Source organism: Rhinoderma darwinii, chromosome 13 (genome assembly GCF_050947455.1).
Source record: "Rhinoderma darwinii isolate aRhiDar2 chromosome 13, aRhiDar2.hap1, whole genome shotgun sequence".
Classification (NCBI taxonomy): domain Eukaryota; kingdom Metazoa; phylum Chordata; class Amphibia; order Anura; family Rhinodermatidae; genus Rhinoderma; species Rhinoderma darwinii.
Window position 1 is genome coordinate 28,114,556 of NC_134699.1, and position 26,298 is coordinate 28,140,853.

Genomic DNA, 26,298 nt, shown 5'->3' on the forward strand with positions numbered 1-26,298 from the left:
TATGTTACAAGACAAAACTGTGTATTTTTACAAACTCATTCTATTCAACAAGACCCAAAGGAATAAAAGATGTATGATGGATACTTTGAGTGTGTTTCATTATATAGATTTGCTCACAAGGTTCGATTACAAAAATGTATATTATTGTAGAAAGCAAATTTAAAATCTTATATTATAGCGGTTTTCTCCCAGATTATGTCCTAGTTTATTTATGTGATTGCATTGCGAACTCCGTGTGCATATGGACAAGTAGATTTGCATACAGGGAGAGTAAACACGGCCCGACAAGGTCAGTGTAAACGAGTGCGTTCAACGAGACAGCTCGTTTGCTCCTTTCACAAGGAGCTATGATCAGTAATGTATAACGAGCATCCGTTACTATGATCGCTGCTGACAACGATAATATTTTAGGCCGTGTAAACTATACAATCAGCCGATGAACGAGAATTTGCTTGTTCATCGGCTTATCGTTGCCCTGTTTACACAGGGCAGTTACCAGGAACTAGTGTTTTGTGAACGATCGTTTGCCCGATAATTGGCCGGTGTAAAAGGGATCTTAGGGGGGAGTCTGTGTCTAATGTATAGGTAGATGACTATCCAGGCACTCACCTGTACACAAGACAGAATCCTCCTTCCATTCCCTGTTTGACCAGAATACACATTAACACCCTCAAAAATGGCTTGTTACAGTAGAAAGAGGGACGCTGGAAACAGTGCAGCCGAAACCTGGCCAGACAAGGTCGATTAAAGTCGTCAAAACCTACCCTTTTTAACGTGCCATGTAGTGTGTATGGGAGCTTCCCAGCTGTCCCATGACGGCAGATGGGGAGAAATAAGGATCAGGCATGCAGTAAATAAACCACTGCCAGAAGAGGAACATTCACAAGCATTAGCAAGAATTTTGGGAAGATATGAGCTCTATGTCCTCCTTTGCAATCATTTTTCAATCTCTATAAAATTAAAAGTGAAGCAACTTTACGAATAGCCCTATGCTACTACCTTCCATCTGTTGTTGCTAATCTACAGAGAGTAATAGGGGAAAGATTGCAGTCATATCCCTTCCGAGTTTAATTGCAGTCTCCTGCAATGGAGACACATAGATCTGCAGAGGCGCTGTATACAAAAACCGTAGGATATTTTTTTTATCAATACTATTTTTAAAGTTGCTTTACACTTTTTTTTATTGCTCCAATGCAACTAAAATAGTTAGTTGCAAAGATGGACATAGCCTTTAAAGGGAATCTGTCTCTAGGTTTGGAGCCACTAGCATGTCATTAAGCAGCTGGGGTTTAGCGGTCCAAACATGCCCACGTCAAAACCAGATGTTGTTTCGGCAATAGTGTAAGAATTTACAACTTACCAAGAGGAGTCCAGCATTGTCAGGTGCATTGCACAGATGAAGCTAAGGACAGTACACCTTGCTTCATTGCACATGCACAGTGTACGGTCATTGGCTTCATCAGGGCGCCCAACGCCGGTGGACTCATCTCCCAGACTCCGTGAAAGAACTTATAACTTAGCTAAATGAGTCCCGTGGCCGAGTACAGTACACTGCGCATTGAAGCGAGGTGTACGGTACTCGTGTTCATCCAAGCCATACGCGTGTGCCTGGCACCGCTGGAATCATCTCCGGGATTTATCTCGGTAAGTTGTAAGTTCTTTCACTAACTATTCAAGAAACATCTGGTTTTGAAGTGGGCATGTTTGGAATACTAAACCCCAGCTGCATAAAGATCTGCTGGTGGTTGAGCGGCTCCATACCTAGTGACAGGTTACCTTTAATGTTGGAACATGCATGTTTGTCTCTGTACTACCCCTGATTGTAAATGACTGAAAAATATAAGTAAAGGGAATTATTAGTCACTTACCTTCCACTGGTTTTCATAAATGCCTAACTGGTAACGTCAATACCACATTTCAGGTCTGAGCATACAGTTCTGTACAACACAAAGCATGGACAAACGCTGTTCTGCACATGCAAAAAGGCCAGTTAAGAGGCACTACATTTTTTATTATTTTTTTTAGAGATATAGGTCTGTCACAAACATACATAACAGTGAAGTCCGCCCAACATCCTACACAGACAGTATAAAAGACCACAATATGTATTTACTGTAGATATAATTTTTAAAATGTGCATAAAATTGTTAGATATAACAACATGACTTTGCATACACTGATGGTAACATATAATCATGCATATTAGTGTATACATTTATATTCATATAGTCTATGCAAAACACAGGATTTTTTTCACATAAACGGATAATATTTTAGGTTTAGACAAATCAAGTTCTGTAACATCAGGAGACTCTCAATGGCAAAAGATGCGAAGGTCCTGTAATTCTATAAAATGGATCTGCATTAGGAATTTAATGCACCACAATGTTCATGGTAAAAAAAGACACAGTGGAAGCCGCCATTTTGTTGCCTCAAACATTGCAAAGCCTACACAGGTTCGATTACATGACTATCGGATGATGGATTTCAGATACAGTCCTGTTAAACAAGCCGCAATTCTTTTCAGGAACATGTGAAAAAGCACGAGGAACAAAGTATTTGCCCATCCAAAAGAAAGTGGAGCGATTCCTCGGAAGCACAAACCTCCTACAAATAAGCTCTTTCAGTATTGTCTGTTCACGGTTTTGAAGTAGGTGGCCAGCGGGGGCTCCACTGCTACCTTCATATGCTGGGGTTGTTCAGTTTCTACATGAATTTAGAAGGGGAATCATTGAACAAATAAAAAATATCCCTGCTAAATTCATTGAGCCAAGTTCTCTGTCTAGTGACGTTTACTTTTAAATGGGCCTTCTAATGACAATGACAAATAAACATAAAATGAGCAATAATCAAACAGTTATTGCCATTATTGCTTCAATAAACAAAAACTTGGGATTAAATGCACAATAGGTGACAGGTTACAAAAGCTTCACATTACTTGGTTAACAGTCTTGTGGACACTTGTTCTATTAATATTTATAAAGCTGATATTTACGCAAATGTTTTGGATCATAAAAGAGCAGAAATACACCAAAAAAGAGGTGAAAGATCACATAATAAAATACCAGGAATGTATTTTAGTACAATAGATACAAAATGCAGGGGTTGACAGTAGCAGCATTAGTACACCTGTCAGGGCATGATGCCCATTTGCCTGCTTCTCTTATAGAGTACATTTAGGGTATGTTCACACGAGGTCATTACGTCCGTAATTGACGGACGTATTTCGGCCACAAGTACCGGACCGAACACACTGCAGGGAGCCGGGCTCCTAGCATCATAGTTATGTACCACGCTAGGAGTCCCTGCCTCGCTGCAGGACAACTGTACCGTACTGTAATCATGTTTTCAGTACGGGACAGTAGTTCCACGGAGAGGCAGGGACTCCTAGCATCGTACATAACTATGATGCTAGGAGCCCGGCTCCCTGCACGGTGTTCGGTCCGGTACTTGCGGCCGAAATACTCCCGTCAATTACGGATGTAATGACCTCGTGTGAACATACCCTTAGATGACAAATTTCTGGCCGCACAGTAAAAAATGCATCAAAATGTTGCCGTGGTTTTTACTGGTGAAACTTGTAAAGTAAATGCATTTCTCCTGTAAAAACGAATCATAGTGAGTTTTGCAGCGATACGGTGAGAAACGGCTCATCTCAATACATTCATACTGCAACAACCAGCCAACAAGTTTATTAAATATAAGTACTCTCAACAGGCCTCAAACCATCCCCCATCCCAACTCTGCTTGGGCCAGGCTGTATAGTGGAGACTGCTAGCACTCACTGTATTAACCCTTTATGTAGGTATCCCTGTCTGATGACAGGTGGTGTCATCCATACGATACCAACTATAGTATGTTGAAGTAGATGGTTACCCTGCAATCCTGTGGAGCACAATGGAATTGGCAGAATGAACAAAAGCAAAGAATGTCACCAAAGGTCTGATGTTATTTATATGTGATAAAAGTACACAAGTGGACCCATCAGTAATATTTGATATGCCTAGAGCAATTACAATAATATACAGCATTGTAATTATATAGTAACATAACCACTATCTCACTTTGCGATACAATATATCCACAGTAAGGCTGGGTTCACACGACCTATTTTCAGGCATAAACGAGGCGTATTATGCCTCGTTTTACGCCTGAAAATAGGGCTACAATACGTCGGCAAACATCTGCCCATTCATTTGAATGGGTTTGCCGACGTACTGTGCAGACGACCTGTAATTTACGCGTCGTCGTTTGACAGCTGTCAAACGACGACGCGTAAATTGACTGCCTCGGCAAAGAAGTGCAGGACACTTCTTTGCAACGTAATTTGAGCCGTTCTTCATTGAACTCAATGAAGAGCAGCTCAAGATATACGAGTGTCACAGACGCCTCGTATATTACGAGGAGGAGCATTTACGGCTGAAACGACGCAGCTGTTTTCTTCTGAAAACAGGCTGTCATTTCAGCCGTAAATGCCTGCTATCGTGTGAACATACCCTAACAGTTATGATGTGGACAACATTGGGTCTTATGCAGCTTTACAGCATCATATTAAGTAAACCTTGGTGCGTACATATTGGTGCTCGTCTGTATGCAGTCACAGGAAAAGCAAATAGTAAAGCTAATGCACCATGCACACGACCGTAAAAATCAACCGTAATTGCAGACCGCAATTACAGACCCATTCACTTCTATTGTCCACGGACACCTTCCCGTTTATTTGCGGGAAGGTGTCCGGGCTGTAGAAAGCCCCTGCAAAAGAGAAGACATGTCTTATGACATACTTTGCATGGGAGCACGGGCCGAAAATGCGGGTGGCTGTCCACTCTGCCAGCGACCAGCCGTGGCCATAATTGCAGACTGTGATTACGGGTACGTCCGTGTGCGTTAGGCCTTACTAAGTATTAGCAGCTTGCAAGAGCACTGTGAATAATCGAATAATGCTGCCACTAACTACAGAACTACCCTCAATTGGAGGATTTTATACACAAAGCATAAGTTGAACATTATTTTAGAGTTTACAGTTAACATACAGAAGTAGTACAGTATCTTTGCAAATGAACTGCATCTGAAATTTAGTAATAGCCTGTATCATAGCCCATTGTCCTCTACAGCTGCATTCACAATTCTGAACACCTAGCAAAGGCATTCCCTGCTGGCTCAAAGTCTACACAGAGATAAGGTTTTATAATGCAATGTGCTGCACTATAGTATTCTTGAAGAGTTGCGCCCTGTTCACATCAAGTTTGGCCCCAAGAAAGTTCCCCATATACACGCTAAATACATCCATAGCCCGACGGAGGCCAAAAGTGTCTCCTTTTGACCTCTGTTGGGTTGGTATACAGGAATAAACGGTTTCTTTTAACGTTATGGAATAGCGTAGTAGACTACGCTATACTATAAACTGTATCCCGTACAAAAAAAACAAAAAACTGCGGTATACTTTATTTTTTTTATAAACGGATTCTTGCGACGTTTGCCATACAGTAGCATATGTTACCCATAAACACTTATGTCATGAGAATTTCACAATGTATATGTTAAACAGATGCCATCACCGCCTATGTTTAAAATATACGCCGGAAGCTTTTCTCGGTGTAAACGCTAAACGTAAGCCAAAAATGTGATGTGAACAGGTCTTTAGGGTCTCCTTAACTAGGTTACTGTACCGTACCTTTTAAGTCAGAGGAAGGTCTGTGTAGACAATGAGCCACAATGAAATGCCTAGAGGATACAGATCTGAAGCCTTTAGAAATATTATACTGGCTATATACACTAGATCAGTACAAGATAACTAAAGCAAAGCAATTACTGAACATCTTATTTAAACTGTAAACTGACTCTCAAAGGACAAATGCAATAAAGTCAGGGGATGCATGCCTATTTTAAAGTGCAGCTGCAAGTGTTCATATAGTGAGTACTGTCAGAAATGTACAGTACATGATTAATACTTAAAGTCCTGTATATATTTGCATAAACTGGATCCGTACAGGTGTTCACAATTAATTACACTGTATTATAAGTAACGTGCCACAACTTCAAATGATTAAGATAAAAAGAAATCCGCACTGCAATGTGCATAAAATCACTAGATAGATGGTCCAAGGCCATAAAACTCCCTGGTAACTGCTAACATAATTGCCATTTACAGCAGGGATTACATCTATGAATATATCTGGAGAAAGAATATCTGTACAATTGACATTGATACACCTAAAACCATACGTGCGTTAGAGGCGTTTATGAAACGAGTATACATACCACAGTTTGAGAAGACCCAAAGTCTTACATAAAGAGTGCAAAGAAATAGGACTATCAACCCTGTCACCTGAAGCGGAGTAGTGACCACATTCTTGGCTCGCAGCACCCAGAGAAAGAACGTGCATCACTGTTCAATAAAAGAAGCAAAAGTTAACCTCCTGCTGCAGTGCCATTACTCTCAGAAGTAACCTGCCTTAACAGTGGGCTTAAAGGCTATGTACACCTTTGACATATATATATATATATATACACACGAGAATTTGTCTATCAGCTGTGTCTTGCGCTGAGACCTGAATCCGTCAGGTCAGCAGGACTGACTAGTTCAGTGTAAGTGGGTCCTACGTTTAACCGACACACAGGATCCACCTGTTATCACTCACATCTAAGTTATGAACTTAGATGTGATCGGTAACTGCTTGATCCTGGGTGTCAGAGACACACAGGACCCGCTGACACTGAACTAGTCAGTGGCACTTACCTGACAGATACAGGTTTCAGCGCTAGATACATCTGCTCTGTATACAGAATACAAAGCAGCTGTATCGCAAAAGTAAGAAGAATTTTTAATAAAATGTATTTAGAAAGTTGCACCAAACTCACTGATTGAAATTATTATTATTTTTTTTGTTATATAAAATGTCTAAGGTGTAATAGACCGGTCACCTACACATAAAAGGTAAGCAAATTTGTATTGGTGATTATATAGAAGCATGTAGCGTATTGAACTACGGACATTAATTAGTATTTTGCGGATATCACTGGTTCCTGGCAAACAGATAGGGAGCTTAATGGCACCGCCGATAAATTAGATGGTCCCACCTTGTGCTTATGACAGGTCCACTTTAATGTGTACTAAGCAAAAGAACACAATTGAAGAGCTTGTGCTTTAAACTGTATGTGACCGACAACAAGCTATAAATTACACACTTCACTGAATGAGCATCTACAAAATGTTCAAACCAACCAATAATACCCATAGACGGAGACTACTAGGATATGTGACTAGGATTATATAGCATGCTGTAGGTACAGTCACATACACAGGGATCACCTCAAGACTTGCACTAAATGTCTGCAAGTGTAGTGGAACCGTTGTATGATCGGTCTTACCAACACATTCACAAAGAACATGTATTTTACAATGAAGTGTCTGGACAACAATATAAATTCATTATGTTATTGCCTTGGATGGTTACAAGGTCCAATGACAAATCTGGGAAGGATATTAAACGATATCAGTCTCTCTTTCTATGCCCACGTATTTCAGAGCGTCCGCCTGGCTGTATCTGTAAAACAAATAAATAAATATATATATATATATATATATATATATATATACACACACACACATATACACACAAGCCTTGTGATGGGGCTGAAACTTTGAAATGGATCAATACACACCTTTTTATATTTTGAAAACCGTTGGAGTGCTGGGATTTTTTTGTTTTTTTACTTACCTATTGAACTCTGGATCAAGGTCAAGTTCGCTTAGCACTCTATCCTCTACCCAAAGGTGTACTAGGTGTGTTCTTAATTTAAGAGAGTCTACTGTGAGTACTAAAATTTGAAAGAAAAATGTAGGCTCGGTTCACATCTGTGTTGGTATTATCGTGGTTTTGCCCCATCAGAGGAGAAGAACAACGAAAATACTGTAAGTGCCTGTTCCGTTGTACGACGGACAGCACCGAATGCTCAACAGAACTCGTTAACTTTAATGGGTTCTGTCTGGGTGCCCGTAATTTTACCAGAAACATAGCGCAGTTTTTCCAGTATTTTCATCCGGATCTGTAATGGAGCCTCCAACGCAGAAGTGAACAGGACCTCAGTGGTACTAGCCCTAGGCACTCAACAACCACAGAATTGCATTGGCATTACAACCAGATTGCTTTTGTGATTGTATACAGGTGGATGGAGAGGGGCTTACATCTGAAAAATGTGTTGTGGCATATACTTCTATGTGCCCTCACTGGAAATTAGAAACAATTACTGCTATTACAGTTACCTTACACAAAGGGAATAAAATACTTTTCAAGGATTTTAAACCTAGGGAAAAGTCATATCCTGACTAGTTATCTGGCGGGGAGCTGTGTGTATATGAAATACTCCAGTTCTCACCGATAGTCAAAAAATAATTCTTCTCCAGCCTGGATTGCTCGATTGGCAAATATTCCAATGCGGTGGTCTCCATTCACCATAACCACTGCAAGACAAAAATAATTCAGCACTTACTAAAGATTAAAGTTTACATTTCATAAATGAGTGGTACAAGGTTTTCAGCAAATGTATTTATAAATGAAGACACCCGAAAACATGGAACAAGACTGATTGTAACTTTAATAATCTTTTAGGTGACTTTTCAGAATAAGCGGTCGTATGAGCCTTCATGGAATTTTGCTTGAAAGCATAATGTATTTTAAAACATACAGAAAAATTAAATGCCCAAAGCTACAAGTCTGACTAGAGCAAAGCCTGAGAAGCACAGCATCTCTTAAAAATGAAAGTTCAAGATGTGCAAAGTTCATACTTGCCACTTATACCAACGTTTACATGCACAGATCTTCACATAATCACCAGAACTGAAGAGAACAAATATCTCTGCGGTCCATTTACTGTAAACATTCACATCAGAGAGTTGATAAGTGGTCTGATTAGGTGTAGAGGGCGATTAGATGGGGAAAAGCTCATATTCTCCGTTTGTAGAAAAAAAAAAAAAGACCCCTCTAAATGTGACATCAGAGAGCAGATATCTCTTATTGGTAAGAGGGGTGATATCTTGAAGAAAAGTCCCTGTAAACCCCCCTCTCCCCGTCGTCATTGGAGGCTGTACAGGGCAAAAGATGGCAGTAACAGGCGGTGATCTCTCTTCCTGCTGTCATTTGCAGCTTCCCCCCTCCTTTCTTACAGAGACACAGAGCCAGGAAGAAATATTCTTCATGTTACTCCCCAATTTGGAACGAATGTGGCACCTAAAGCTATGAACCTGGTATCATTTTAAAGATAAAATTCTTGAGTTTTAATATAATAAGCCCTACCCCTTATATCCTATTTGAGGCAAGCATTTAAAGTCATGCCTTATTACATACATTCTTAGACGCTTATTCGGCCATCAGCTATGCTAACCTATTCCCCAATACATATATTCCCCATATACTCTGCTGAACGTGATTGTGTTGTAAATGGGAAAAGGAGATATGCCGCGGTCAGCGGCTTATCCCCCACGGTAACAGGATCAGGCATGTTGAACTCCAACATGTTGATCCTTCTTTCACAAGACATCTGCAGTCGGGGGAAGAGTACAAATCCCCCATACACATTAGATATTCGGCTAGTCCCGCTGATATCGTGCCTTTACAATCTGTGTTAAAGTCCAGAGCTACAGCTATTCTCCACGCTTCAGTGCTCAAACGCTGAAATCTGCCAGCCTTCCTTGCAAACTCCATTTGCTCTGATGCATTGAATTCTAAGAAATGCAATTTTTACACCAGACCGCAATCTAGTGTAGGAAAAAACAAAAGTCCCGCTGTATTATAGGAGCTAAGATAAGGAGCGGTCTGACAACAAGCACGACGACTGTTTCCCATGACGACAGCAGAACTGCGAAAGCAGCTGTTAGCTATGATACAAGCTGTGACTTAAGATCAATGCAACATAAGTAAAGCAGTGTATTTATCCAATTTCTAATCTTTTTATATAAAATACATGTATCTAAGCTGTAAAACAGTGGTGATAGGTGAACATACCCTTTAAAACTCAGTGTACCCCTGTTTTCCCGTAAAATGTAAGATGACTAGCCCCTGCGTCACCATATGCTTAGTTCTACCAGGCTCACTATGCAGTGAAAATACAAACCTTTAGCATAGCAATTAGGATTCACTGAGTGGTTTGCAAATCTGATTTTATTTCCTTTCCTTGTGGCATCCACAACAAAATCTGTCCAGAAAAAAAATATAAATAAGAAAAGACAAAAATGGAAAACACTATGAACATAATGGAGAAAAGTCATTGCTGAGGTACTGTGATGGCCATTTCAATCAGGACGATCTTTGCTGCCAGTAGGAAGAGCCAATATTGCTTAGAGAAGGCTCTGGCTAAATACTGGTGCTAGGAGGCAATATTTATTGTACAACGTTTCTAGTAGTGGCATTTACATTTAATGAAAATGCCACCAATAACCGTCACTTTTACAATCAATGAACATCGATGATAAAACCGTATTTCTAGATGAAGTTCTTCATTCAAACTGGTCCATTGTGATTACATTCTCCCTAAAGGTTCCCACTACTTCTTTCACAGTTGTTTTAAAAGAGAGATCTGATAAGAAAGTCAAGCACTTCCACCGATCTCAGCAAATGAATGTTATTTTTCGTATAATTAAAAGTTATAAAATTTTCCAATAAACTTTCTACATAAACGCTCACAGTTTTCAAAAGCTCTGCTTGCTGTTATTTAGAAGGAACATTATTTGTTTATGTCTAGTGGATACAATTCTGTCCATGGTCATGTATTGGACACACAGGCCCTGGGATTTTTAGAAGACACCGATCTGATACACATACTGTAACTGTAACGATCCCTGCACCTGTGTGCCCATCACATGGCCATGGACAGAATTGTATCCACTAGAGGTAAATAATGAATGTTCCTATGGAATAAAAGCAAGGAGAGATCCCAAAACTGGAAAACGCCTTTAACAAAATCTATTTCTCTGGGGATTGTAGGAGACATGTGCAGTTCGGTTGATATTCTGCATCCACTGATTTAGAAAACAACAACTACTCGACAATGACGTGAGTTCATTGCCATGAATAGAAGTTACAGAAGACATCCACCACATGTATGTATGATTGCTACTAATGCAAGTAACACAGAACTTACCATTGTTAAGGTTGAACAGAAAACTCGACATGTATCTATCATAGACTTTTCCTCTTCTATCTGCTTCATCTTGGGAAATGAGCTAAATAAAAAAAAATTGCACATTATTAATAGTATTATTATTAATAATAATGAGAAATCTTTATTTGATGTATGTGTATAGTTCGGCTACACACCTCTCCACAATATTCAGAGATGAACTCATTCTTCAGGACAGACTCTTTGATGAAGGTTCCCCATCCAGCAACATCTGACGGAGCCAAGAGCAAGTGCTACAGAAGCAAAGTGTGTATAAAAATGAAGAATACAGCTTTTCAAGTTCCGTAACATTTCAAAAATTGGCTGAAAACGTCCCCGAGTTTCCCAAAGAATATCTAAACCTACCAATGGAAAGAGCGCATGCATTAAGGTTTGTGGTGGAAATATCTCTTCAACTGAGCCAACCTTTGACTTACGTTTTTCAGGCCCCGTTGGATGCTGCAGTTTTTGCAAGACACAATTTTCGAGTCCCAGTGCTCAGAAGCACCACATGTTAAACAGAGATCTGGATCACATTCCCGTACAGCCAGATAACAGGGGCATTGCTTGGTGTTACACTGTGTCTTACACCTGCAACCAGGGAAGCGGTTCTGGCCTGTGGAGGAATAAATGAGGCTGATCAAAATGCGCAAGTCTAATAAATGACAGTATTAGCATCATTCTAGAAACCCTACTGACCAACAATGACTACCACTATCTTCTCAATATATATATATATATATATATATATCAGCAGAACTTTATCTAGCAGACTCATCTCAGGATTTGTAAATTGTGGCCATTTGTTTCAGCATATAAAGCGCTTAAAGGGAATCTGTCACCATCTCTTACCCCCTCAAACTGGTGTAATGGTTAGCTAGTATTAAAGAAGTTGAATCCAAATATGTCCTTTTCATATTCTCACTCACCCGCAATTTGCCTGAGAGGTGTCGGCTCACTCAATTCAAATAGTCAAATCCACGCCTACTCCTCCCCTTCTTTACTGCCCCGCATTATAAATATTCATATCCTTCTCCTCTTGGCCCGCACTACATGCTGCTCAGAGTGCCGGGCTTCTGGCAATCAAAGAGTATAGTTGGAGATCGGTGCTGGAAATGTTTATACCGAGGACTCCAAAGCACGTGCATATCACTCAGTGGACTCCTAGAGCCTTCAGCGCGTGTACAGATGTGGGATTGCAGCGGGAGATGGCGTGCGAGTAGACATGAAAGATATACATATTCTGACTCTGGACCCCTATATACTGGTTATAGTAGTTTAGGGTAGTTAAAGTTAGTGATAGATTCTCTTTAAACTTTCTCATGTAAACTTCATTGCAATTCAGTCCCTGAGCTATGATAGATGCGTACTTTTGTTTACTCATTCAACTTGGGGACTTCAATAACAGATCAGTAAATAAAGATGCATGAAGAAAATGCCATCACTTATTAGTATATGAACACAATTTCTAAAGCTGGAGAATCTCTTTCCATTCCAGTTTCCATTTAAAACTCATGTGTTTTTTACCTATATTTAACCAGACTTTCTACTTCTGTGCAAGATAGACATCGTTTTTTAGAAATGGAAAACGTACAAATAAAATGTAGTTTAGCCACAGCATGCTTTCCCACATGTACTCACAGTCAGGGTTGCACTGACAGAATTTTTCACAGAAGTTCTGTGTCATGATGCAGGGACAAGTGCTGTCACACGGATGATCTGGGTGGTCACAGGGCTGATAGTTGTATACCTGGTTTGCTGAATTATCTGTTTCCAAGAAGACAACACACATCAGTATTATTATGTAATTAAAGGTAATCAACAATTCATGATTTTAAATGCCAGTACATTAACCTCTTAAGGACGCGGCCTATAGTAAGTCTTCAGGACAAATTTTTATTATTGTATTCCAAGAGAAATAACTTTTTTTATTTTCCTATCATTGTAGCTGTATGAGGGCTTGTTTTTTGCTGGACAAGTTGTACAATGCAGTCACAACCACAAGTAATGGCGCGTGTACAGCTCCTGTGCCGACACCATCACTGCGCAGTAGTGCGGAGGCGGCGCGCGGAGACGACCCATGGTGTACTATTATGGAGCAGGGCAGGAAGGTGTTAAAGAGAACTGCATTGCTCTTTTGTTGATTGTACACTTAATAAACCTTTTTGTTGCATATAACACATTCATGTGAGTGCGAAGTTCTCAAGAGTACTAAAAGCTGCACCCATATTCTGAACATTAGGGCCGTAATGTATCAGAACCATTTTTAAACGATAGTCTTTTATGTCAACTGCACCAATATGAGGGGAGATTCACACGAACGTTGCGTTTTTGCGCGCGCAAACAACGCAGCGTTTTGCGAGCGCAAAAACCATTTGACAGCTGCGTGTGTCATGCGTGTCTGATGCGCGGCTGCGTGATTTTCGCGCAGCCGGCATCATAGAGATGAGGCTTGTCAACGCCCGTCACTGTCCAAGGTGCTGAAAGAGCTAAATCTTTCAGCACCCTCGACAGTGAATGCCGAACACAACAGCGAAAAACCTGTAAAAAAAAAAGATAAAGTTCCTACTTACCGAGAACTTCCCGGCCGTTGCCTTGGTGACGCGTCCTTGGTGACGCGTCCTTGGTGACGCGCCTCTCTTGACATCGGGCCCCACCTCCCTGGATGACGCAGCAGTCCAAGTGACCGCTGCAGCCTGTGATTGGCTGCAGCCTGTGCTTGGCCTGTGATTGGCTGGAGCTGTCACTTGAACTGAAGTGTCATCCCGGGAGGTCGGACTGCAGGAAGGAGACAGGAGTAATCGGTAAGTTAGAACTTCGTTTTTTTTTTACAGGTTAATGTATTTTGTGATCGCAAGTCACTGTCCATGGTGCTGAAACAGTTTAACTCTTTCAGCACCATGGACAGTGACTATCTCCTGACATCGCGTACCGATAATTTTTTTGCCGGGATCGGCCAAAACGAGTTTGGCCGAACCCGGTGAAGTTCGGTACGCTTGTCCGGCTTCGCTCATCGCAAAGACACTCCGTTTGGATGTTCGGAAACAGAAAAGCACGTGGTGCTTTTCGGTTTTCATTCATCCTTTTCACTGCTGTTGCGCGAATCACGCTCGTCCCATGGAAGTGCTTCCGTGTGGTGCGCGTGATTTTCACGCACCCATTGACTTCAATGGGTGCGTGATGCGTGAAATACGCAGAGTTTTTGAACCGGTCGCGTATAGTACGCAGCGAACAAACGCTGCGCAAGAATCACGCACTGTTTGAACTGCCTCATTGCCTTCTATAGTGCTGTGCGTGATGCGCAGAAAATACGCGGCCTGCACGCGCGCAAATCGCGCTCGTCTGAATCCCCCCTAACAGCAATGAATTGTATTACATACGTACGCCTCAACAACTTTATCGGATTAAAATTGTGTAAATTAAACGAACATTATACCTACATAATCTAGGTAAAGTCATGCAGCAGAAAATTACTATTCTACATATTTATGAAATAAATACATCCCTTGTTCCCCTGCCAGTCACGTGTTCGTACAGCACATCATTGCTGCAGAGCTGTAAACGGAGACTGCCAGGGGAAACGTTGGGCCACTGCCGCTGGAATGCGTGAGGGGGGAGAGTTAAAAAGGTAACTATGGGCATTTTTGTTATTTTAGCCAATACACAGCTGGCAGAGGAGTTTTTCATTTATTTATTTTTAAGCTGGAAAACCCCTTTAATTTTGGGACCAATATTCCTGTTTTTATACTAGCAAGATAATTCTGCATGTAAATGCAGAGGTTAGATATCAATGTAAAGGCTTCATGCACACATGCACGGGGGCTACATGGCCCCTGTGAACTGCTGAACAGGCTCCGAACGTCTCTGTATGAAATTGGAGGCAAACGGAGGTATAGCAGAGGCGCTATGTGCCTCTATGGCAGCCCTATCTGCATGAGACCCATGTGCATGAGCTGTTCTAATAATCATCCTGATGTACATCTAACTGAGGGGGTAATTTAGCTATTGCTATTCTGCTGAAATAAATACAGCACATTGGTGTACAAGGAGATAAGACGTTCACAACCTACCCTTTTTAAGTTGAATCTTCCTGCAGTGTGCGGCCCACAGTCTACAATAAAAATAGAATATAATATAACCCCTGTAACATGATTCATTGATGCCTGTCCTATAAAGGCAGAAATCTCAGGCTAAAGTCGCACGCAGGATGTCATAGCACAATGTCAAGCAGCTTGAGTCATCACATCCAGCTGTTATAGGCTATGTAAACCTTTGTAGCTTTTTTTTTTTTTATGAAATATATGTGTTATGTGTTTCTACACATTTCTTAAATTGACAATTTATTAAAAATTGTATTTACTTTTTGCGTTGCAGCTTCTATGCATGCACTATACATAGAAGCTGCATAGGCCGCTAAAAGCCAAATCCATCAGTCAGCTTAACCGACGGCTCAGCTGTCAGCGGCTCCTGTGTGCCTCTATCACAATGGCATCATAAACGTAGATGCAATCGGAATGGATTTTGCAGTCGCAAGCATTTTTTGCAACAAACCCGCCACGTATGAACATACACTTATACTACGTTTTGAGTGACACTGCAACATATACATTCAGGATAATGGACTATACCTGTGCTTTCTCTTCTTCTTCTGTGAAGTACTCATCAGTTCCTTGGCTGGCACTTTCAGAATAAGTGAATCTTTCACAGCAAACTGAAAAACCTTTACAAAAAAGTTATGGCAAAATATATATATATAATTGCAATATCAGAAAAAATGTTTGCGGCAGTCGTGTTGCATAAAGACTTTTCAGCGTTGGCAAAAATTTACTTCCAAGTAATTTCTAATATGAAATCACCTGTAAGGCTTACACTTCTGTTCTTAGACCTAAAAAGTTTAAGTGATAAAAAGCACCAGGTGAAGGCCTTTTGACCAATGGGACCAAGCTCGCTGCATATCATCATGAACAAGAACAGGCAAAGTAACAATTAACTCCTTAATGACCGCCCACAGTCTTATGACGGCAGGCGGTGCATGTCCTAAGTATACAGCGACGTCTTTTGCCGTAACTGTAGGTGAGGCTGACGAGCGCTCGTGTGAGCGCTCATCCTCTAAGCAGGAGCTGTAACTAACAGCTCCTGATCTTAGAGGAGCCTGCTGAATACAGCTAGAGTCGGAAAACATTCGGACCCCAGCTGTTTAACCCTTTGATCGCCGCGGTCCGTGACTGCGGCATGATCAAAGAGAACTTCCGTCCTTGATCGCGTCACTGCAGACCCGGTGACGTGATGAAACGCCGGGGAATCCCTCTTATATTCACGCTGTAAGAATAAAAAATTTTCTACCTCCAAACTATGAAAAAAAAATATTACAATTTCCTCCGCATAAAACAAGGCCTCATAAAGCCACGTCAATGAAAAAACAAAATTATGGCTGCTGAAATGCAGAGAGGTAAAAACTGAAAAACGTAGCTGGTCATTAAGGGGTTAAATTTGTTTATTTTTATATATATATATATATATATATATATATATTTTTTTTTAATGTTTTTTCTTTATTGCAAACAATGGTAAAATGTATGAGGTGCTCTTCAGGGTTACCTTTTTGATCACAAGCAATGACCTCTGGGGCTAAGGCATCATTTAGACGAGCGTGATATACATAGTTACATAGTTAGTACGACTGAAAAAAGACACATGTCCATCAAGTTCAACCAAGGGACGGGAAAAGGGAAGGAAAAATTTCTACACATAGGAGCTAATATTTTTTTGTTCTAGGAAATTATCTAACCCTTTTTTAAAGCTTTTCACGCGTGTCGTACGCACCTATATTAGTCTATGGGCCAGTGCAGACAGTCCGTGAGTTTTGCGCAGCGTTAGTCCGCTGCGTAAAACTCACAACATGTTCTATATTTCGCCGTTTTTCGCGCATCACGCACCCATTGAAGTCAATGGGTGCGTGAAAACCACGCATGCCGCAAGGAAGCACTTCCGTGCGAACTGCGTGATTCACGCAACAGCTGTCAAACTCTGAGGGTATGTGCACACACACTAATTACGTCCGTAATTGACGGACGTATTTCGGCCGCAAGTCCCGGACCGAACACAGTGCAAGGAGCCGGGCTCCTAGCATCATAGTTATGTACGATGCTAGAAGTCCCTGCCTCGCTGCAGGACAACTGTCCGTACTGTAAAAATGATTACAGTACGGGACAGTTGTCCTGCAGCGAGGCAGGGACTCCTAGCATCGTACATAAGTATGATGCTAGGAGCCCGGCTCCTTGCACTGTGTTCGGTCCGGGACTTGCGGCCGAAATACGTCCGTCAATTACGGACGTAATTAGTGTGTGTGCACATACCCTGATTGTAAACAGAAAAGCACCACGTGCTTTTCTGTTTATAAACATCCAAACGGAGTGTCATAATGATGGCAGCTGCGCGAAAATCACGCAGCCGCGCATCATACGCTGATGAGAAAGGAAACAATTGTGACCCTAGGTAGTCAGCAGGTATAATATATATGGGCAATAGGAGGAATGCCTGCAGGCAAACAAAACCCTTTTTCCCGACTACCCAATGATAGCAAAGAACAAATTAAAATTTTATTAAGCTACTTGTAGCAAGAACAGACCACATATATAACGATTTAAAACTGTCACTGCCTAAAACTGAAGTGAAGGTAATTCACTGGAGAAACCAGCAGAGTATAGAAATAAGTGCTGGCCGACATGCAGCGAGTCAATTACAGCCAGTAAACACCATGTGGCCTAGGGGGAAGTAAATTCAGCTAAGGCAGGAGATTAAAACAAACTGAGCCCCCCCGACATGTTTCGCTACCTAGTAGCGTCCTCAGGGGTACACGGGGCTAATGGCGACGCGGCGAAAAAACAAATCCTCTTATGGGGATGTAGGATGACGTGGGTGGAGGGAGGGTGTGAGGGCAGGCCGCCAATGAAATAAGATAAGACGCAGCAGCTGTCAGAGAGAGCGATCCAACCAATGGGGATTGCTGTAGCAGGAGACCAATGAGAGGCAACGGGCCGCGCAGGCGCACTGTCAATACGGCCAAATTAGTTCAGAGGATACGCGCATGCGCAATAAGACACAGAAGGGACTTGGAAAAATAATGAGGGAAAGGAGATGTGACAGGTCGGCGCAAGCGCCGTAGCTGTCAGTTAGGACTTAGTGCAGGCGCACCGCCGATACTGACAGATCAGTGCAGAGGCGACGCGCATGCGCAATGACGCATCATAGGGACTTAGAAAAATAATGAAAAAAACAAACAGAATTTGACAGGTCGGCGCAAGCGCCGTACCTGTCAGTTAGAACTTAGTGCAGGGAGCCATAATATCCCCCATCATAGAATAGCAGTGAGTGCACGATCAGGACTGCAGAGACAGTCCAGGTCGGCATAACTGCGCCAATAGTAAGGAAGAGACCAGTCAGACAGGATATTAGAAATAGATATCAAGGATGCCCCTCGGAACCACAGACAATGGTGATAACTACCCCCGCACTAAGGTATCTCAGCATGTCTCTATAGAGATACAATTATTAATGACAGGCACACCCAAACCCCCATCAGAACAAGTAGGGTTCTGAGGAATTAATGAATATTAAATACATAAATAAATTTTTTAATATAGAACAATACATATACAATACCGGTCGCACATTATAAAACATATATGGTCATAATTAGTAATTTAATAGTCAAATTAAGCCATGATAAATCAAAATACAGCCGCTCTATTAGGGGAGGCTGTAATAGACATAAATGAGGCGAGCTATATAGTCTCTGCAGTCCTGATCGTGCACTCATTGCTATTCTATGATGGGGGATATTATGGCTCCCTGCACTAAGTTCTAACTGACAGGTACGGCGCTTGCGCCGACCTGTCAAATTCTGTTTGTTTTTTTCATTATTTTTCTAAGTCCCTATGATGCGTCATTGCGCATGCGCGTCGCCTCTGCACTGATCTGTCAGTATCGGCGGTGCGCCTGCACGAAGTCCTAACTGACAGCTACGGCGCTTGCGCCGACCTGTCACATCTCCTTTCCCTCATTATTTTTCCAAGTCCCTTCTGTGTCTTATTGCGCATGCGCGTATCCTCTGAACTAATTTGGCCGTATTGACAGTGCGCCTGCGCGGCCCGTTGCCTCTCATTGGTCTCCTGCTACAGCGATCCCCATTGGTTGGATCGCTCTCTCTGACAGCTGCTGCGTCTTATCCTATTTCATTGGCGGCCTGCCCTCACACCCTCCCTCCACCCACGTCATCCTACATCCCCATAAGAGGATTTGTTTTTTCGCCGCGTCGCCATTAGCCCCGTGTACCCCTGAGGACGCTACTAGGTAGCGAAACATGTCGGGGGGGGCTCAGTTTGTTTTAATCTCCTGCCTTAGCTGAATTTACTTCCCCCTAGGCCACATGGTGTTTACTGGCTGTAATTGACTCGCTGCATGTCGGCCAACACTTATTTCTATACTCTGCTGGTTTCTCCAGTGAATTACCTTCACTTCAGTTTTAGGCAGTGACAGTTTTAAATCGTTATATATGTGGTCTGTTCTTGCTACAAGTAGCTTAATAAAATTTGAATTTGTTCTTTGCTATCATTGGGTAGTAATACGCTGATGACACACGCAGCTGTTAAGTGCCTTTTGCGCACGCAAAATGCCACGTTTTTTGCGTGCGCAAAATGCACACGCTCGTGTAAACGAGGCCTAAGCCTGCATACAACATACCTGGCCATATAGCCTACGAGGACATGATATGTATGTATAACTCTCTTGCATTACACTCTAATACCTGCTTATATGCCTGCATTTAGTACCTGTTTGCATGTCTTGGTGCTCATGAGTCGGGCAATGGAACAAAAGTTGTTGAAGTAGGTTCCATGGAAGACTCTGAATAGAGATTCCTCAGCTCCGGACCATTCCACTAGTTCACTGGTTTCTGAACCCTCTGACAAGTCTCCACTCATGCTTCCCTGCCTCTGCCTCGTTGGGGTTTGACAGCGAGAATTTCCTTCTATTTGGTAATTAAACATGCATGTATAATAGTTCATCTACATCATTTTGCGCCGGCATATTATCAATACAATTCATGTGCAAATCTCATATCAGTTTACAATGCAGAAAACATGAATACGGACTCTAAGGCTATGTTCACACGGAGTATTTTGGGGGAGGAATATCTGCCTCAAAGCTCCAAACGGAATTTTGAGGCAGATATTCCTCCCCCAAAATACTCCGTGTGAATAGCAATGATCGCGCCGTTTTTCGCCCGCGGCCATTGAGCGCCGCGGGCAGAAAACACGCTTTCTCCTGCCTCCCATTGAAGTCAATGGGAGGTCGGAGGCGGAAGCGCCCGAAGATAGGGCATGTCGCTTCTTTTTCCCGCGAGGCAGTTTTACTGCTCGCGGGAAAAAGACGCCGACGCCTCCCATTGAAATCAATGGGAGGCGTTCTCGGGCCGTTTCTGCCGAGTTTTGCGACGCGGTTTCCGCGTCAAAAAACTCGGCAAAAGACCCCGTGTGAACATAGCCTAACACTGCGATTTACAGCCTCCTTTTGAAGTATATGCCGGGAAAAGCACCCAAAGGTACACAATAAACAGACGCTGTGACGAATGCATAACAGTTGCACCAGTCACCATGGACTATAATGGCATTCTTTTAACAGATACCTCATGAACTTTCATGACCCATCTCAATGTTTTTGTTAAACGTTAGCATTATAGTCTATGGGTGAGGGTTGACACTGTTCGGCATCAGTTTAAAAGATCTGACACCCATAGGCTGTAATGAAAAGCTATTGAAAAGCCGATGAAGTATCCGTTAAACAGATGACTGTGACTAATGACATACTGTGGCATCTATCACCAGTTTACATTTAAATTTACACTAACTTTTCATATAACTTATCTAATAGTATGTCTAATATCTAGTAACTTAGATTTTTTTTGTAAGAAAGTAAATTGCAGTCTTCTCCTTGCAAACTCTGTATGAAGTTACTGGCACTAGGTGTCTCTCTTCCTGTAGTAATGCAGTCCACCTCCTGTTGTCCTGCAAATTCCGTCTCTAGTTACAGAGATGTACTCATATCCTGCTTGACTCTGCAAACACTCAGTTCATCGCTGCTGGGACACTTGTAAGTTTCTCTTCTTAGTACTGCGGTCTCATGTGATCGTTGCAGTAGTTGCTTTTGTATCTCTTAATAATAACTAAGCTGCATGCAAGCTCTAATTGCTGGGTTCTTATGTCGCAGTAAAATGCGTGTTTTGATGCAAATTGCAGAAAATCTGGACCATATGGCCGCAATTTCTCTAAAATAGCAGCGAAATGGCACATTTAGATTATTGCTTTTGATCATAAAAAACATCAGATACTTCATTCACTAAAGAGAGATTAATGAGGAACCTCTCCAATCCTTCTGTAGATTGCAATCTGCTAAAAAAAAAAATTATAACCTCACAGCCAATCTGGATTGTCCTGAACTGGAAAGGATAAACCATTTTTTTTGTGGTTTCACATATACCAATGGCAAAAAGGAAAAAGTCTCCTTACCTGAAGAGCTGGAAGCACAGTCATTCCCTGTATCCCGATCACTGTCTCCTTCTTTGGCTTCAGTTACCGTTGAGGTGGAAGAACTTGCACTGGAAGCAGCAACTGTTGGAGTTTTCTTTTTACGTTTCCCTAAGCACTTGAATCTGGGGTTGTTCAACATAGCATACTCTTTAGCTCCATCCTGAGAGATTGAGAGTTGAAGGCTAAATGAAGCATCTTATGAGTGATTGTTGATCTAATACTATAATATGGAGCGAGAAGTCAATTTTAAGGCTGTAAACCAAGCAGGTGGCACTCTACCAAGTGGAAATAACTTAAGATTAATGTACAGGTGCTAATACGTAATTTTTTTAAATATAAAACTAATAAATGGGACCACCCCTGTTTATAATACCTTTCAAAACCCCCTCTATTAGCCAGAGCAGAGAGCGGCTATGAACAGCAGCTCCTGCTCTGGAGGGCTTGACATGGTCATGTATTAAACGGTAATCCAGTGGGCGCCTTGTAATACTACATTTTGGAAATGCGTGGAAATCCACCCGCATCTTCCTTAAGCCAGCTCCAGGAGTCCCAACAGTTTTCAGTTTGATGGGACTGCAGATCCACTGGAAATCTGAAATCCCCCCTCACCTGTGCAAGTTATTATGAGAATGTTATATAATCCTCAAATACATCTTTAAAGTGTATTTAAACACATTTTACAGATTTCTTTACTATTCTACACTGATGGTAGCACAAAAAAAATATTTAAAGATGGATAGAATCCATAAACACGGAGTACATGGGCGATTTAACTGTGCACGTCAGTAAAGTCACAAGCTGCTGACATAGTCATCCACTGTGGATGGTGATTCAAAGCCAAGTGTGCATGCGTGACTTTACACGTATGCTGCATATGGCAACATATTTTTATTTATATTTTTTCATTGTTTGAGCGGTGTGATGGCTTATTTTTTGCGGGACGAGCTGTAATTTTTATTAGCAACATTTTTTTGGTACATACAATTTTTTTATCACTTTTTATTTCATTCTTTTTAGCGCTATAGTGACCAAAAAAACAACGATTCTGGGGTTTTAAATTATTTTTTTTTTAATTTAAGTTTTGGACTTTTACGGACGCAGCAATATTTTTACTTTTACATTGTGCTTTTTTTTAACTTTTAACAAAACTTTTACACTCCCGAAAATGTATCTAACTTTTTTTTATATATATATATATATACACACACATACATACATAGATGAGGAAACAGCGTAACTTGCTGGGATACGCTGTTTCCGCAACTACTATTGAGTTCTATGGGAGTTACAGAAACAGCATAGCTCAGCGAGTTACGCTGTTTCCGTAACTCGACCATGTTACCAGGAAGTGGCCGGGAGACAGTGGAGCCGGGTAAAATAGAACGGGGTGTAGGGGGCCACGTTCTAGAGATCGGTGCGGGTCCCAGAGGTGGGACCCGCATCTTTCTGACCTTTATGACATATCCTGTGGATATGTTATAAATGTCCTTCATGGGAAAATTACTATAAATGCCGCGGTCGCTATTAACCGCGGCATTTAGCTAAATGGTCAGGAACAGCACCATCACTATTCCTGGCCGTTAGAGTAGCGTGTCAGCTGTAAAACCCAGCTGACATCTGCAGTGTATGGAGCGGGCGTAGCGGGTGAGCCCGCTCCATACATCATCCCCATGATGTGCCGGCACATCACGGGTCAGGAAGGGGTTAAGTAAGGGGCGGTCAGGGGGCCCGGCGCTGCAGGGACTTTTTAGCAAGATTTATTCTTGCTAAAAACTGAGTCTTATAGTCCGAAAAATACGGTATTTGCACGTAAAAGGCACGGTCTAATGATACATTTTGTATGTTTCGATTTTATAAAAAGGCATTGATTGCTATTTAATACTACATTGGAAAACTTAGCAGATATATATATATATCTGCTATGACCTGGAGTTCTGCGATCTTCTATTCTATAACTGTGGATCAAGGTTGGATACCCTGGCACCGACACCACTCTTTTTACAAGAGTGATGCTCACCTCCATTTATACAGTGCATTTGGAAAGTCTTCAGACCCTTTCAATTTTTTTACATTTTGTTATGTTGAGGCCTTGTGCTAAAATGAAAAAAAGTTTTCGTTTTTTCCCCATCATTCTGCACTTAATACCCCAATAATGACAAAGTGAAAACCGAATGTTAGTAATCTTTGCTAATTTATTGAAAAGGAAAAACTAAAATAAATATCGCATTGATATAAATATTCAGACCCTTTACTCAGTACTTCGTTGAAGCCCCTTTAGCAGCGATAACAGCCTCCTTGGGTAAGATGCCACAAGGTGTGCACACCTGGATTTGTGAATTTCTGCCATTTTTCTCTGCAGATCCGCTCAAGTTTTGTCAGGTTGGATGAGGACCGTCGGAAGACAGACCTTTTCAGGTCTCTCCAGAAAGGTTTGATTGGGTTCAAGTCAGGGCTGTGGCTGAACGACCTATAGACATTCACAAAGTTGTACCTAAGCTACTCCTGTGTTGTCTTGGCTGTGTGCTTAGGGTCATTGTCTTGTTGGTAGGTGAACCTTTGGCCCAGCCTGAGGTCCAGAGAACTTTGGATCAGCTTTTCAATAAGAATCTCTCTGTACTTCGCTCCATTCATCTTTCCCTCAACCCTGACCAGTCTCCCTGTCCCAGCTGCTGAAAACCACCCCACAGAATGATGCTGTCAGCACCATGCTTCACTGTAAGGATGGTATTGGGCAAGTGATGTGCAGGGCCCGGTTTTCCCCTGACATGACGATAAGAATTGAGGCCAGAAAGTTCAATCTTGGTTTCATCAGACCACGGAGTCTTGTTTCTCACAGTCAGAGAGTCCTTTAGATGCTTTTTTGAAAACTCCAGGCAGGCTTTCATGTGTCTTTTACGGAGAAGAGGCTTCTTTAAGGCCACTCTGTCATAAAGCCCAGACTGGTGGCGTGCTGCAGTGATGGTTGAACTTCTGGAAGTTTCTCCCATCTGCACACAGGATCTTTGGAGTTCAGTGTGATCATTGGGTTCTTGGTCACCTCTCTTACCAAGGCCCTTCTCCCATGATTAATTAGTTTGGTGGGGCGGCCAGCTCTAGGAAGAGTCTTGGTTGTTCCAAACTCATTCCATTTAAAAATTATGGAGGCCACTGTGCCTCTTGGGAACTTTCAGCGCAGCAGAATTTTTTTGTATCCTTCTCCTGATCTGTGCCTCCACACAATCCTGTCTCTGAGCTCTACAAGCAGTTCTTTCCTCCTCAAGGCTTGGTTTTTGCTCTGATATGCATTGTCAGCTATGAGACCTTATATAGGGGTGTGTCTCTCTCCAAATCATATCCAATCAAATGTATTTACCACAGGTGGACTCCAATCAAGGTGTAGAAACATTTTAAAGATGATCTAGAAAAATAGGAGGCTCCAGAGCTAAATTTCAAGTGTTATAGCAAAGGGTCTGAATACTTAGGGTATGTTCACACGCTTAACAAAAAATGTCTGAAAATACGGAGCGGCCTCTGATTTTCAGGCGTTTTTGAAGCTGAAATTAAGTTTCTTTTCATTTGGAGCTTCTTTGAAGCGTTTTTCATAGTGTTCAATGGAAAATCAGCTCCGAAAAACGCCTCAAGAAGTGACATGCATTTCTTTTTTCGGAATATCTTTTTAAGCTCCGTTTTTTAAAGACGCCCCGTATGAACTAAACACTGTTTTTCCCATTGATTTCAATGGGCAGATGTTTGTAGGTGTTCAACTTCCGTTTTTCCAGGTGTTTTTCGAGGCGTAAATGCCCTAAAATAGGCCTGAAAACACAGTGTGAACATACCCTTATCTTCATGCAAAATTAGAGTTTTTCATTTTTAATACATTTGCACAAATTTCTAACATTCTGTTTTCACTTTGTCATTATGGGGTATTGAGTGAAGAATGATGGGGAAAATCTTGAATTTTATTTTATTTCAGCACGAGGCCGCAACATAACAAAATGTGTAAGAAGTGAAAGGGTCTGAAGACTTTCCAAATGCATTGTACATGGACTTGTTACATTGGTAGAAGTTGGAAAGTAAATAGCTGCTTCAAACCCTTCTGCATAAATGTATTTTGTGAACTAGAACATCCTTAACCGAAACGATAAACTACCACCCCACTTTCATCCTATGTTATCTCAGAAATATCATGGATTCCAGTTAAATGGTTACTGTATACCTGATACTTACAAACCTAAATGATAAAGTGAGAGAGAAAATGAGAAATAAAAACCCACCAGCCACAAGAAGCATTGACTTCCGCATGGCTCTGTCTCAACCTTAATTTCTCGATTCCTTCTCCTGCACATATTTGGGCTTGCATGAAATGCTTAAAAAGAAAAAAAAAAAGTTTAGTAGAACATAGTACATTTATCAAAATCATGTGCATTCCATCATAGACATGCTATGGTGTTCACAGTATTTACAAACATACAGTGACCAGGAACAAATACACAGTAGCGCAATTAACATAATATATGTAACTAAGTTATGGGGTACAAAATACAGAATTTCCATGAATAATATTCAATTTCTTCCA

General features: G+C 41.5%; 1 protein-coding gene across 9 annotated transcripts in view; it reads right to left on the minus strand.

Annotated features, from left to right (window-relative positions):
- Positions 1-7,081: 7,081 nt before the first annotated feature.
- EZH1 (enhancer of zeste 1 polycomb repressive complex 2 subunit) overlaps positions 7,082-26,298 on the minus strand; it is a 519,099-nt gene continuing 499,882 nt past the window's right edge. For all 9 annotated transcript variants that reach the window (XM_075847032.1, XM_075847030.1, XM_075847027.1 and 6 more), the window contains 12 exons: positions 25,997-26,088; positions 21,723-21,903; positions 19,989-20,185; positions 15,786-15,877; positions 15,228-15,268; positions 12,799-12,924; positions 11,595-11,773; positions 11,316-11,411; positions 11,140-11,221; positions 10,114-10,194; positions 8,380-8,464; positions 7,082-7,547 (listed from right to left, as the gene is read on the minus strand). In XM_075847032.1, coding sequence (XP_075703147.1) covers positions 7,487-7,547; positions 8,380-8,464; positions 10,114-10,194; positions 11,140-11,221; positions 11,316-11,411; positions 11,595-11,773; positions 12,799-12,924; positions 15,228-15,268; positions 15,786-15,877; positions 19,989-20,185; positions 21,723-21,903; positions 25,997-26,088 — 1,313 coding nt within the window. In that variant the 3' untranslated portion in view covers positions 7,082-7,486. The remainder of the gene's footprint in view (positions 7,548-8,379; positions 8,465-10,113; positions 10,195-11,139; positions 11,222-11,315; positions 11,412-11,594; positions 11,774-12,798; positions 12,925-15,227; positions 15,269-15,785; positions 15,878-19,988; positions 20,186-21,722; positions 21,904-25,996; positions 26,089-26,298) is intronic.